Source organism: Panthera pardus, unplaced genomic scaffold (genome assembly GCF_024362965.1).
Source record: "Panthera pardus isolate Hobbes unplaced genomic scaffold, ASM2436296v1 HiC_scaffold_8, whole genome shotgun sequence".
NCBI classification, from domain to species: domain Eukaryota; kingdom Metazoa; phylum Chordata; class Mammalia; order Carnivora; family Felidae; genus Panthera; species Panthera pardus.
Window position 1 is genome coordinate 111,060,818 of NW_026527013.1, and position 14,868 is coordinate 111,075,685.

At 35.0% G+C, this 14,868-nt stretch overlaps 1 protein-coding gene across 3 annotated transcripts in view; it reads left to right on the top strand.

The window, feature by feature from the left end:
• The window catches only part of HDAC9 (histone deacetylase 9), a 929,650-nt gene that overhangs the window by 716,221 nt on the left and 198,561 nt on the right, over window positions 1-14,868 (top strand). For all 3 annotated transcript variants that reach the window (XR_008420659.1, XM_053898416.1, XM_053898417.1), the window contains 2 exons: window positions 14,093-14,148; window positions 14,393-14,480. Coding sequence is in view for 2 of the 3 variants with exons in the window: in XM_053898416.1 (XP_053754391.1) it covers window positions 14,093-14,148; window positions 14,393-14,480 (144 nt within the window). In the remaining variant the exon portion in view is untranslated. The remainder of the gene's footprint in view (window positions 1-14,092; window positions 14,149-14,392; window positions 14,481-14,868) is intronic.

Sequence of the window (14,868 nt, forward strand, 5' to 3'; positions counted from 1 at the left end):
TCCTATAGATTGTATAACACGTCTATTATAATTATTTTAAAATCTTTATTTGATAATTCAAATATCTGAGGCACTTGTGGATATGTTTCAATTACCATATTTTTTACTTAATTAAGAGTCTTATTGCTTCTTTGCATGTCTTGTGATATTTGATTATATACTAGGCATTGTGTTTAAAAATCAGTAGAGACTAGAAAGGGTTTGCTTCCCTGGGATTTGATTCTTTTAAAATCTCTTCCTGTCCAAAGCTCTTCAATGATTTAAAGAAAAGTATGTTTTGTTTGTTTGTTTGTTCAGTGATTTATTATTAACTTTTGTAGGACTGAAGTTTTATACATCCTTTTTCCTTCTAATCAGCTGTGGATCTCCAAACAAATGTATTTTTGAGAGTACATTCAAGTTCTCTCCTGATTCACATTTTCTCTCTCATTCTCCTAAGGGATAAGTGTCACTAATTATAACAGGGCACCTTAACTTACTTTTCTTAATTTATTCTTCAACTTAAAGTAAGTAACAAATATGTTACTAATATTCTCTCAGCACATCCACTGTGAATGGATATTTAAACATCAGAAAAAGGAAGAAACCTTGGCGCTTACATGTTTACTCTTATGGAACGCTGATTTGTTCTTGACCTTCTCATCATCTTTCATACCAAGTGTTTTAACTTTTCTGCACACTTTTAAATTAGTCAGTTTAGACTGAAGGTAAAAGGTGAACCTATTACTCAGATTGTTTGCTCAGGAACTAGGAGTTGTTGCCTAGTTGGCCTGCCTGTGGTGTTCTACTGCACAGTCTGCTTCCTTCTAGGTTTTTATTTTACCCATCTGCTTTTCTGATGGCTAATATTTCAATTTCTAGTTTGTAGTTTTAACAACCTGCTCCATGGTAATTGGATATGCCTATTTCCAGCCTCTCCATCTGGTTCTTGGCTTTGGGCTGTCCATATTTCATTACTTATATGTAATTTTGCTCATACTGACTAAAAATTGTGTATCTCCCCTCAGACTCTATCTATATCTCTGTCCCCTCTAAACTTTGCTGAGCTTTTCTCAGTCCCTGACACCTACTTTAGACTTTTAGTCAAAGTTCTAATGATATTTTAAAAATAACTGTGACAAGTGAAAGAATGCTTCCTAAAACAAATTCCAGGCTCAAAATTTGCATTTACTTACATTTTATACTGCTATATTTTCATTTCAGTATTTAAAATGTAGCACATTTATAATGGGGAAAAGATTCTAACTTATATTTGTTTTTTATCTTTAAAATATTAAATTTGATACTTGCTGGTTTATGCCTCATGCAGATGTTGACTTTCCTCCTAGTTCAGTCTCTGCAAAAGACATTGTTTTGCTTTTTGATACAGTGTCCAAATCACACATATCATATTCCCTTAAAGAACATAAGTATTTTACACCTTTATAATTTTATATTGCAATAACTTTAATATGCACACCTACAGACTTGTCAAATGAAGTCTGATCATTTGTTTAGGTGTTTTTTCCACATGATGCTGTTATGTACATATTATAATTTAACTTCTTTGATTGAAGTTTTGATTCAGTTGCCTACCTTTGACTGAGTTGACAAATTTAATTGCTGGTATCCTTGTTATAGTATATAGTCATGGAGAATTAGAATTTAATGAAGGAATAAAATTTACAATTAGAGTTAGGAATAATATGACCAAATTTTAAAAATATCTACCTAAATAACCCAGAATTTGAGTGATAGTTATAAAATGTACATTGCTACTCATAAAATTTTTGAAATTTCACTTATCTAATTGAATAAATATATGTATGTACCAAAAGATACCAAGACTATTAGAATCACCATCGATTGAATGAAAATCTATAGTAAGATGTAAATATAGTGACAAACGTGATCTTAGCCATGGGGCATTTGTTGACATAGTATTTCCCCCCAGTGTCATTTAGTATCAAGTCTTTGTCATTACTATGCACTTACTATTTTTTAATATCCTATAATGATTACTATTATTATAATGACATATTGTTAAACTTACTATTATCCTCACAGAAGGCTATGATAATGATTTTTCCGGTTCCTAAAAGGAAAACAAACCCAGAAACTCTTTTGCCCCAATTCCTTTTGTTTTTCCGAAGTTTTTTCATATTGAGGCTCTATTTACATAATGAAAAATACCTGACTATTTGGTCAGTATGGTCCAAAAACCAATCATGTCTCAGGGAATTAAATTGTTGGACCTTGTGTCAGCTGAAACCACTGATTGTTAAACTAAACAAATAGCTTTCAGTGAGTTATTATTGCCTCACCAAACCTTTCCTGATGATCCTCCACCTCCCAACAGAAAATTCGTCATAGTGGATCTACTGTTAACGATTTTCATACAGGCGTCAGCCTGAATTGTGTGTAATATAAGCACCATCAAACACCTTAAATGCCTTGTCTCTTTTCTACCAAGAGACTGGTTTTTCATGAGTGTGTTTATTCCTGTCTATAGCCATATCTTTGCCAGGCTTAAGGCTGTAGGCATTATGGGCCACAGATGCCAGCCTTCCTAAGAACTGTTTTCCAGGGCTGTCATCAAGCTTCTTCCTTCTGGATTCTTCGGGGAGCAGGGCTGGCAGCTGTGCATATGCTTTGGGGTCCACCATTCAGTTAAACTGCTAATGCTGGGCTCCTGTTTTCCTGGCTCCCTTGAGCTCACTCAAAGAAACAAAATGGTATTCCCATATGTCCCTTATTGTTTTCTTGGCAAATCTCCCTACCTCCTTTAACCTCCCAGACTCTAGTATATAAGAGACAAACTTTCTTTGTGAAATTTCCTTTCCTCTGAAGCTGTAGATTAATAGCATTGATTCTAAAACAAACTGTCTTTTTATAAAATCCTTTTTAAGGCTGAAGTTAACTGGTTTTGAGGACTATATTGACATATTTCAAAATATTGTGCATACCAGTGAATTGCAGTTAAAGGCAACCCAGAAGACTGACCTTGATTTACTAATTTCAATGTCAAATTTTATAAGTGGTTCAGATATTATTAGGAGATACCCACTGACTTAATAATGTTCAAGTATTCTACAGTGTAGTATTTTATCCTTACATTCCTGTTTAGTTCCTTCCCTTTGGAAAGAATCACAAAGCAAGATTTAATATTTTATTTATAGAATTAGGGGCACCTGGGTGGCTGAGCTGGTTAAGCATCTGACTTCAGCTCAGGTCATGATCTCACGGTTCGTGGGTTCGAGCCCCGCGTCGGGCTCTGTGCTGACAACTCAGAGCCTGGAGCCTGCTTGGGATTCTGTGTCTCCCTCTCTTTGCTCCTCCCCTGCTCACGCTCTCTGTCTCTGTCTCAAAAATAAAATAAACACAAAAAATTTATAGATAGAGTTAACAATAAAGATATTATACAGTACTTCTCAAAGACTAATGGAATTGAGTGCAAGTAGATAAAGTCTAGCATTTGTCAGTAATAGGTCTTTAAGATGATGTAATTTGATCCCTTTTTTTAATGAAGACAGACATGATAGGGCAAGCCAACTATTTACAGTGTTTAGTAGACTTAATGACTTTCTTTTTACTTCCAAATGAAATTTTATTTCAAGAATTGAAGGCTGGGAAGAGGAATATTCTACTCACATTATTGTTGCCATACTATAAAACATGTGGAACTATTTTTCATCACAGATACTAGGTAGTTGAAGAGGAAGACCTCAGAATACACAAAAGGTTTGCAATTACTATTCATTAGGAACTTTGAGTGGGAGCTGGTATAAGGCATGTTAAACAAATGTTAAGTTGTATCATATCCATAATGATCAACTCAAGATTGCAGGTTTTTTAACATCTTCTTAACACTCCTATACCTGAGCCATGCCTGAAAAGTGGAATCTGAGCCAATTGTTTCACAAGCTCTTACAAGGAAAACATGTCAGGGAAGCAGGAAAGGAAGAGTTCCTCTCTGTTTTTCTTTCTCTGCTCCTGAGTTGATTTCTGGTCATCTAAATCCCCAAATGCATTACCAGGAAGTGATAGGAGGGGAAGGAGTATTCTTTCAATTTTCATGAATGATCTTTCACCTAAAATTGTAACATCCAGTGATATCAACAAACATATTGTGAACAATTTCTTTTGAACAAATTTCAACTTTAGCTGAAAGAATGGACTTTCATACCACTATGTTGATTGTAATCAGCACCATTTTGGATGGGGAAACAGAGTCCACAAGTTCACATGAAACATCATAGATATTTCACAATGCGCTAGAGAATTTTGATGGACATTTTGCCTTATTCCACTTTACCTGAATCAAAAGGAAAGAAATAAATTACATACTTAATGTAACAAGATGAATAGTGGTATTTATATTTTAAATGCTATTACAGAAAATATTATTACCCCACCACCACCAAAAAAAAGGAAAGGGAAGGGAAGAGAAAAGAAGGAGAGGAAGGAAGGAAGAGAAAGAGGAGAGAGAGAAAAAGAGAAAAGAAAGAAAGGAAAGAAAGAAAGAAAGAGAAAACTAACCCATACAGCAATTAAAACACCCAAAACAGGATCCAACAGACAGCATAATCACTTCAAGCAATGGTTTTTAAAAACCAAAATTTTACTATAATACAAAAACTTTAGGATTTTCTATACAAGTAAATGGTACAGAAGCATTATATCTTTACCATGTTTCTGACCTCTTCCCTCTGTGCAACTTTATATATAAAGAACCAAAAATTTATTACTATAAATAAGTTTTAAAATGTGTCAAACCAGCTAATGCATGCTTTATTTTTATTACTCTTTTTAAAAAAAATTTTTAAATCTTTATTTATTTTTGAGAGAGTGAGAGAGAGACGGAGTGAGAGCAGAGGAGGAACAGAGAGAGAGGGAGACACAGCATCCGAAGCAGGCTCCAGGCTCCAAGCTGTCAGCACAGAGCCTGACATGGGGCTCGAACCCACGAACCATGAGATCATGACCTGAGCTGAAGTCGTGCACTTAACCGACTGAGCCACCCAGGCGCCCCTTTATTACTCTTGATCTATCATATAAAAGACTTGTACACTTGGCAAGCATGTTTCTTGAGATGTTAAAGAGGTCACTTAAGAGCATACAGATTTGTTGGGAGGTAAGTTGTGCTAGCCAGCATAGGCTAAATTTGAGATTCTGGTTGCTTTCAGCACTACTTTTTACTAGCGCCAAATAGCTTATTCACCAATATATTTGACAACTATAGTTATTATTTAATAGTAAAGTAGATTAAAATGTTTCCAACTATTTTTTAAATATATAGGTAAAGGAGTGTTTCTTAAAAGTCATTTTCAAAATTGATACTGCATCAGTATGAATATGGAGTAGCTGGGGTTTTGGCTTCTAATGAAATATTTCAAACACATAAACCACGGCATATGAATTTTCAATTCAAAAAATGTGTTGAAGTAATAATTCAACCATCACATCTTTACTTGGGAATACATGCTGTAGAGTTTTTCCCTGCTGTTTTTCCATGTTTTGATACATGGTATCTCACTGAGGATTGATACTTAAGTACATTTAGAAATACTTTAGTAGTAATAGGGAGGTAATTGAGTTCTAAATTAGCAGTCCATTTAAAAAGAAATTTTAAAAACAGAATCAAATTAATTGGTTTGACATGCTCAATTAGTCTTTGGATAGTAGGCAGTTAAATTATACATAAAACAAAAAAAATTATACATAAAACATTTTTTAAAACAGGACAGGTTTCTTTGATTTTGTTCTTATAGCTTCCAAAAATAGAGTTATATTGAAAAGATTAAAAGTCTAACATTTGACCAACTACTTCTAACACAACAACAACAACAAGAAAAACACAATCTCTTGTCAGTTTATTAATATCACAGAGAATTTCTGTACTATGTACTGCAGTTATGTTTTTATAAAGAATAAAGCAAATTATTAAGTTGCTAATGGGACTACAGGCTATATTACAGGTAGTTTAAGCTCTAGATCATTGTTTAATATTTTTGAAATGTATACATAATTTTTACTTTTTTCTCTTTTGGATTCTATATGTATTGGCCTATTCTGTTATATAATGTGTTCTTGACTTTCTACATTACCCTCATCAGTTGTCATTAGGCCCTTATTTACCATGATTTCTGAAACCTAAATTACTCTATACAATTTGGAATTACTAATGGTTCTTACTATCCATCACATACCTACTTGGCCATGAGGATGTTAGAGAAATAAAAATAGACATTTCTCCTGTTCATGAGACCATCGTAACGAATGCAACAAATAAAAGGATCAGATTGTTTTACATTTTCCAAATTTTCATTTACCATCCATGTGAGGGCAAACTGAGCTTATGTAGAAGAATTTGACTTTGGTTAGGTGAGGTAAAAAAAACAAAACAAAACAAAGCAAAAACCCAAATCTTTAATGTGGTTCTACTGGTTTGCTTACTGCCTGGGGAGGGTTTCACTATGCATATAATGAATTTACAAAGTTGGGCATTTTGAGAAATTTGACCAGAAAATAAAAATAAATATGTCATCTGTTATGAAAATAGACAATAGTCTAAAATGATTGTATTCCTTTCCCTCTCATTCAAATCCAGTTTTACATATAGACAATGTCACAGATTCCCTTTCCATGACTATATATGGGAGCAGATAGTCTCCTGCATTTCCCCATATGATGACATCAGAGAACACATCCTTCTCTTTAACCAAGGAGAAGCATCCACAATACTGATCCAGACAACAACAATAGTAAAAATATGGATGAGTACACTCTGGAAACACCGTTGCTGTTAGTGACTAAAATATTGCCAAAACTCTATGATTAGTAATGTTTGTGATTGAAGAGAATTTAAAACTTGAAAGAGATTTTTAAAATCAGATTCTTAAGATAAAATACATCTCCATTAAATTGATACAAAGTTACAGAAAAGTATTTCAGCATTTGTTTGCTTAGATTAACTACTTAATCTTCATAACTGAATAAAATACACATCAAGGAGTTTTTTCATGAAGTAAAGTAGAAAATTCAAAAGGATATGAAATGTGTAGGTTTTACTACTATAATCTGAGATGCTCAAAAATTAAAGGACATTAAGTAAAGACATTATATGAACTTCAAGTTTTGAGAAAACTATTTTATTATGAAATGAAAATGATTATTGTTAGCATTAGATGAGAAAATAATAAATTGATCATCTGAGTCCTTTATATAGGTTTTTTAATGTTATTGAGGCTAGTAGACTTTTGAATTTTTTGAATTATGAATGTAAATTATTAAAATGGCTCATTGAGAAATATTCATTGAAGACATATATTCTTTTTTTAAAAAAAATTTTTAATGTTTATTTTTGAGAGAGAGAGTGACAGAGACAGAGCCTGAGTGGGAAAGGGGCAGAGAGTGGAGGAGACACAGAAGATGAAGTGAGCTCTAGGCTCCAAACTGTCAACACAGAGCCCAAAGTGGGGCTTGAACTCATGAACCATGAGATCATGACTTGAGCCAAAGTCGGACACTTAGCCAACTGAGCTACCCAGGTGCCCCATTATATATATTTTTGAGCCAAGGAAAACCCTGGTTCAAGTGGTATCCCATACATAAATCTTTTTGCATGGGGCGCCTGGGTGGCTCAGTCAGTTGAGTGTCTGACTTCTGCTCGGGTCGTGATCTTGTGGCTTGTGGGTTCGAGCCCCATGTCAGGCTCTGTGCTGACAGCTCAGAGCCTGCAGCCTGCTTCAGATTCTATGTCTCTCTCTTTCTCTCCCTGCACCTCCCCCACTCACACTCTGTCTCTCTCTCAAAAAATAAATAAACATTAAAAAAAATCTTTTTGCCAGACAATAAAGGGTACAGAAAAATACAAATTCCTTGTTAAGAGGCTCATAATCCAGTGTGAAAATCCAAGATTTCTGTCAGAAAACTAGTGTCATTTTAAACCACTTTTGTACAATAGTTCATCAAATCACAGACTCCATTAATTGTAAGGAACAAAATAGTTTATGTGTTTCTAAGAAAGAAGATGCTCCCATATCTTTTTTTTATTTTTCTTAGTTTATTTATATTTATTTTGAGAGAGAGGGTAAGGGACAGAGAAAGAGGAAGAGAGAGAGGATCCCAAGCAAGCTCTGCTCTGTCAGTGCAGGGGGCAACATGAGGCTCAAACTCATGAGCCATGAGATCATGACCTGAGCCAAAATCAAAAGTTGGACGTTTAACCAACCTACTCAGCAACCCAGGCACCCCGATGCTCTCAAGTCTTAATACGCAGCTTCCCACAAAAAGCTGGGATGGAAAAGTTGGGATCTTTGAGATAAGGAAGAACTTACAGCAAGATCAAAGGAATGGCCAGAGATAAGGACCATAATGGTATCTATTCACAAATTTATTTGATCATTCTTTACTGACCACTGGCTATCTGCCAGGCACAATGTAAATCTAGATGATAAAATGGTGATCCAAGTCATATAGGAGTGACCCCACTGTGGGGGCATTAATTATATAAGTTACAATAATCAAAAGTATTAAGACAAATAACCACACTAAGGTATATTATTACAAACTAAGACAAGTTCTCAGAAACAAGGGTTGGCAGATCTCTAAGTACATATTACACAGGAAACTGATGCTGACCTACTGAGGCTCAAGGATGGTTTCTCTGCAGAAGTGATGTTAGAACTGAAATGTGCAGGTAAGGAGGTGTTATCTGGGTGAATGGAGAGAATACATAAGTGGAAGACATTCTATCCCAAAGTAGGAGCATGTGCAAAGGTCTGTGGCTAGGGGAAACAGGCTTATTGGAGGAAACAAAAAGCCACTGGCTGGGGTGGAGAAAGCAAAGTGGATGGTGGTGCAAGATGAAGCTGAAAAGGTGAGCAAAGGCCAGATTGTACAGTGTTCCTAGTTTTAAATGCTTGTTTTTAGGTGCCAGATATTCTGGGTTGGACTCCCAGCTCTGTCACTTGCCTAGGTATGAACCTTAAGCAAGTTCTTTAATCTTTCTATGCCTTGATTTCCTCGTTCATGAAATGAAGATAATAATGTTATCTCCCTGCAAGAGTTGTTAGGATTAGATTAGCAATAATAATAATCCACAGTAATTATTATTTATCATATTTTTATTTATCAGGGAAGTATGTTGAAGGAAGAAAGGGACAAAGTAACTAGAAGTATTTATGGACTGGATGTTTGTGCCCCCCAAATTTATAATGTTGAAACTCTAGCCCTGCTAGATTGTATATAAAGAAAGGGTCTGTGAGGAGGTGATAAAGGCTACATGAAGTCATAGTGTTGAGACCTTAATCTAATAGGACTAGTGTTCTTATAAGAAGAGGAAGAGATTAGAATTCTCTCTCTCTCTCTCTCTCTCTCTCTCTCTCTCTCTCTGCCCTTGTGTATGTACACTCAGAAGAAAGTCCACATGAGGACTCTAGGAAAAAGTCAGACATCTGCAGGCTGGGAAGAGTTCTCAACACAAACCCAACCCTGCCAGACCTTAATCTCAACTTCTAGCCTTCAGAACTAGAGAAATTTCTGTTGTTTAAGCCCTCCAGCCTGTGGTATTTTGTTATAGTAGCTTGAGCAGACTAATACACCAAAGGAGTAAATTGGAGGAAAAGGGGGACAAGATATCTGAAAATACCTGCAAGGAAGTGAATATATTGATGGGCCCTGAATTCTAACCAGATAAGGAGGGAACTGAACATGGTGACAAGGATGAATGGTGAATAGCAAAAGTTAAATAAAATCAGTGGATTGAAAGTCTTGGTGCAGTTGGGGCATTAATTGGAAAATAGGATTGTAGTAGAGTTGTATGTTTGACACTAAGATTATGGAGTAGATGTCTCAACGGTAATGGCAAAGTCTAGTAGTATGACTGTAAATGGAAGATGGAGTCACTGATGATGAGGAGTCAGAGAACTGAGAAATCAAGTGTCTATATGTATGTATATTGAAGTCAATAAATAATTATTGGAGGAGTGATGGAGAGAAAGGCAGAAATTCAAAAGGCAGAATATTCAAGGAGTAGATAGAGATGTAAGTACATAGATTTGAGTGATATTTAGAAGCAAAATCAACAGGAATTGGTCATGAGTTAAAAGTAAATGGAGGAAGACTAGGGAGAGGGAGCCATTTAGGATAACTCATTAGCTTCTGTCTTGAGCCACTGGATGAATCACGGTATCATTGGTAGGTTAGAGAAGATCCAAAGTTTGATCTTGGATGTATTGAATTTGAAGTGAACTTGCAAGTGAGTATTTCAGTGAAAATATTGAGTAGGTGGACTGATACTTTGGTCTGGTTCAGTGCAGGGCTTACCCTGGAAATATAAATCTGTGAAGTATCTGATGATGGGTGGTGACTGAATCCACAAAAGTGGTGGCATTGCCTCCGAAGTCAGCGTGGAAAGAGGAGAAGAGAAGTCTAAGACTGGGTCCTGAGTACTTTCATTATTTAAAGGGCAAGCTGAGGAATATGAACATTCAAGGGAAGCTGATTAAGAAATGGAAAGAGAGATAAATAAACCTGGAGAACATGAAATCATGAAAGCTAAGAGAAGAGAGTGTTTTTGAAAGGAATATATAGCCAGTAGCGTTTAAAGCTGAAAGGGTCCAGGTAGGCTGAAAGCATAACCAGTATCTTTGGATTTAGTGACATGGAAGCCATTGGCAACCTTAGTAAAAATGTCTTTACTGGACTACGGAAGTGGAAAATAAATTAGAGGTAGGTAATTGAGGCAGAGGTGAGGATAAGGAAAAAGGAGACAGAAAGGTTGCCCACCATTTCAAAAATTTTGCTTGCTAAAAGGGAAGAGAAGTGTGGCAGTTGGAGGGATCAGTGGAGTGGAGGTATATAGTATATTGTATAAATGTGTATGTTTGTATAGTTTTGGTTAATATATATATATATATATATATAATATATATATATATATATATATATAATATATGTTATTTTCAAGATGGTGGAAACGAGCTTGTTTAAATCTCAATTGTGTGTGTGTGTATAATTTGGAGTCTTAATATGAATTTAATATGATAGTGAGAAAAACATAAATGATGGTGAAAACGTAAGAGGGAGTGGGATCCTAACTACAGGTGGTAAAATAGATTTTAGGAGGACTAATACTTCCTCTAATGTAACAGGAGGCAAAGGGAGCCAGACTGCCACAGGCCTCAGTTTCAGTCATCTTACTGTGTTTATCTCTTCTCTCTGTGTGTGATCTAATCCTTTTTTACAAGAAAGTATTGTGGGGGTGGATGCAGCAGGCTTTATACTTTTAAAGCAGCCATGAGACACAAGGAGAACACCAGCTCTGTCTAGTACTGCATCAGGGTTGTGAGGTGTGAGAGAGGAAGCAGCTACTATTTGAACAAATTGTGGAAGAAGCAGCCCTGCTAGGCTTCAGCTAAGGAAAGGGGGGCCCTCAGAAAAGATGTGGAAAATGTTGATAAGAGCACAGTGGAAGCTTTGGATGGATCGTAATGACTGTGAAAATGTTTGCAAGAAGATAATTTTCAGCCCCAAATCAAGCAGTTTCAGAAGCAGTTTAGCAGAATGGTGGAGGTTACTGTGGAAGATTATAAAGTGAAAGGCAAACGCCTCTGTCAAGGAATTTGGCTGAATGGGAGAAGATAGAATTCAAATTCTCTTTGGCTTCTTTTCTTCTATAATCTAGTTAATTATTTATGTGATTTTATTTCCATCTTGTTCTTTAATATGATTTCTATTCAGATTGATTTTTTTTTTGTACATAATACTTGATTTTTTAAAGTTTTATTTAAATTCCAGTTAACCTACAGTGTAATATTTGTATATAATACTTTCTAAAATCCTTTCTTCTGAGTCATTGTTCATATTTTTCCTCTTGCCCGGAATACCCTTTAAATAATTTCTTTACCTTTGTGAACACAGCTCTTCCTGGAAGACCAATTCAAATCTATTTCTTAACTTTCTCTTTGGTTTATTTTTTTTTCATTATGAAATAATTAATGTTTGTTGTAAAAACATTTGGAAAAGATATGAAATTATAAATTTAAACTAACCCACATGATACCATCACTCAGATATATCATAGTGTATCTATTATTTTTAACACTAATATTTCCAAAGTTGATGTCTTCCTGTTCTACTTAATATTCGTAATAACATTTTAATGACTGTATAATATTCCATGGTATAGATGTACCGTGGTTCATTTAAACATTCTTCTAATATTACCTAACTTAGATAATTCCCATTTTTTCCTGTTGTAAATAAAACATTATCTTTTATATAAATACTTGTCTACAAAGTTAATAACACCTTTAGGGCAAAAATCCTTTAAATATATTAGTAATTCAAAGGGTAAATGTTTTTAAAAGGCTCTGAATCTATAAAGATGGATTATTTTCCAGAAAGGCTATATTATCTTCTTCTAAGCAGCATTTTTGAGGGTATAAAGTACCATTGCATTGTCAGTATAGAGTACTGCAAAAAATTCCAATGTCTTGGGTCAAAAAATGTTTTTCTGTTAGGATTTAGTTTGCTTTTATTTGATAATTTAGTTGAATATTTTTTCATATTGATCACTGAATTTTTTCTTCTTTGTAGCCCTTTACCTGTAAAACATACTAGTTTTAATTGAATTGTCAAAGATTATTAGTATTGTGAATCCAGTTACAGAAATTCATTACATGCTAATTACATTGCCGTGTATCATATTTGTTATTTTCATCCTGTTGTTTTTCCAAACAGGATGTTTGCACTTATCATAATATGTACTTAATAATCTTTCCCCAGAAGTCCAATAGCACACTAAAGCCTTATTCTACAATCTTAAAATTTCTGTCTCTTTAGTGTTGACTATTCATTAATAGTTTCTCTCATATTAGTCTTTTATTGCCAGACCGATAGTAAGTACCTTAAGAACAATAATAGGAAGTATGTTTATCATCATGTCTACATTTGTAATTGATATTGATTTGACTCCTAATTTGCTTCTGAGATTATCATTATCTATATGCTTATCAAAATATATAGCAAATTAGCTCATTGTATGTTGGTTACCATAATGTTCTAGAATATTTATGTAAATTTATGTATATTTAAAGTCCTAAGGAATAAATTATTTGTCTTGATACTATCTTTATGACTGCAGTAAGATATGGGAAAAAAAATCCCTGGGGTGTATTAAAATTATTTCAAAAGTTTTAGGTTTCTATATTAAAAAAATATCTTTGAGCATGTTACTTGAATCATACTTAAGTGAAAGGTGGTGTGAACCATCTGATGAATGATTTTTTTTTTCACATCAAGCAACCCAATTTTTCTGAGCATGCTGGCTTTGTAAGGATTTATAGTTCCTTGCCTTCATGCTGGAGTTACTTCAGCTTTCCGTGATGCATTCCAACTAATCTGGAGGTTAAGGCATTCCTTGATCATGGATAGATCTGATTGCTACTCAGCCCTGGAATTCTTTATAAAATTCCAGAATGTGGGCTAGAAATTGACTTAGGGAATCCAATAAAGTTGCAAATCTTGGCAGTCATCCAAGCTAAATTTATAGACTGGAAGAAATATGGGCTTTCCATTGTTCTCTTTTTCACCTTTCTGGCGTTTCTTTTGTGTGTATGTGAGTGTGTGAGTATAAATTTATCATTTTGCTGACAATGGAATGGAAATAACCATTAAGAGAATCCGGCTAAAGAATTTTCACTTTGGATCTTCCCTGGTCTTTCAAAATTTTGACCCAAACCTGCACGAAGAGTGAATTTCTTCTCCCTCTGTACAATGTTGTTGTCATAAAATAAGAAGTTGTTCTTGAAAATGAATCATGCTAGGGTAACAGCTGACCTGCATATTTGCCAGTTAGGTACAACTCCCAAATCCCTGTTCTTCCCCTGGCTCAGTGGGAGCCTTCTTTTTGAGACATGATCTGAGAAAATGTGATCATATATATTGTTTCTGTTCACTCTATGAAATGACAATAGGGGCAAGAAAACAAGCTCTGAAATCTCTTACAGACTTGAATCTTTTCATGTGTGCCTGATGCTCTGTAGAACATGGAGATCCAAGCCATCCTCCCATATCTGATCACTGAAAACCTGTCTTGTTTTTACAGAATGGGTTTGCTGTTGTAAGGCCCCCAGGCCATCATGCTGAAGAATCCACAGCCATGTAAGTACCAGGGACTGTTGCCCATCTCCAAGCGCCACGGTTCCTGGCGGTCACCTGCCCCGTGCATGTCTCTGAAGCCTCTAATTGTTAGCAGATGGACTGAAAAATCTTGCAAGGTACTCCTAGAAGCAGATTTATGGCTTCAGAGATCATATAGCATTTTAAAAAATGCTCTGAACATTATTTATAATGGTTTTCCTGGCTGATTTGCTTTCTTATTTCTCTGTTCTTCTCTATTCCGCAGGGGGTTCTGCTTTTTTAATTCAGTTGCAATTACCGCCAAATACTTGAGAGACCAACTAAATATAAGCAAGATATTGATTGTAGATCTGGTATGTATTCCTGGCCAGAGCTGCATTTTCACTGACTTTAGATAAAAGGGAATGAATTTGTATTTCTCTGTTACGTTGTCTTGCTTTTAGCACTTGCAAACAACATCCTTTGAATGTGGAAACTCATTAAATTCAGGATTGCAGTTCTGAAACCATAAACATTCACGTTTCACTTTCATGGTGTTAACTGCAATTTAATGAGAAGAAGGCGCAGATCAGGGCAACTTTTATGATCCTTAAATGAATTGATACTTCCACAGTTAAAATAACCCAACAGAACCTGAATTTACTTTTCCCTGCAGAATATAGACTTTAAATAGTCAGATGTGCTGGAAAGAATGCTGTTGCTTTGGTAACCAATTGGCCACTTCCCCTGGTTAGCAATCAT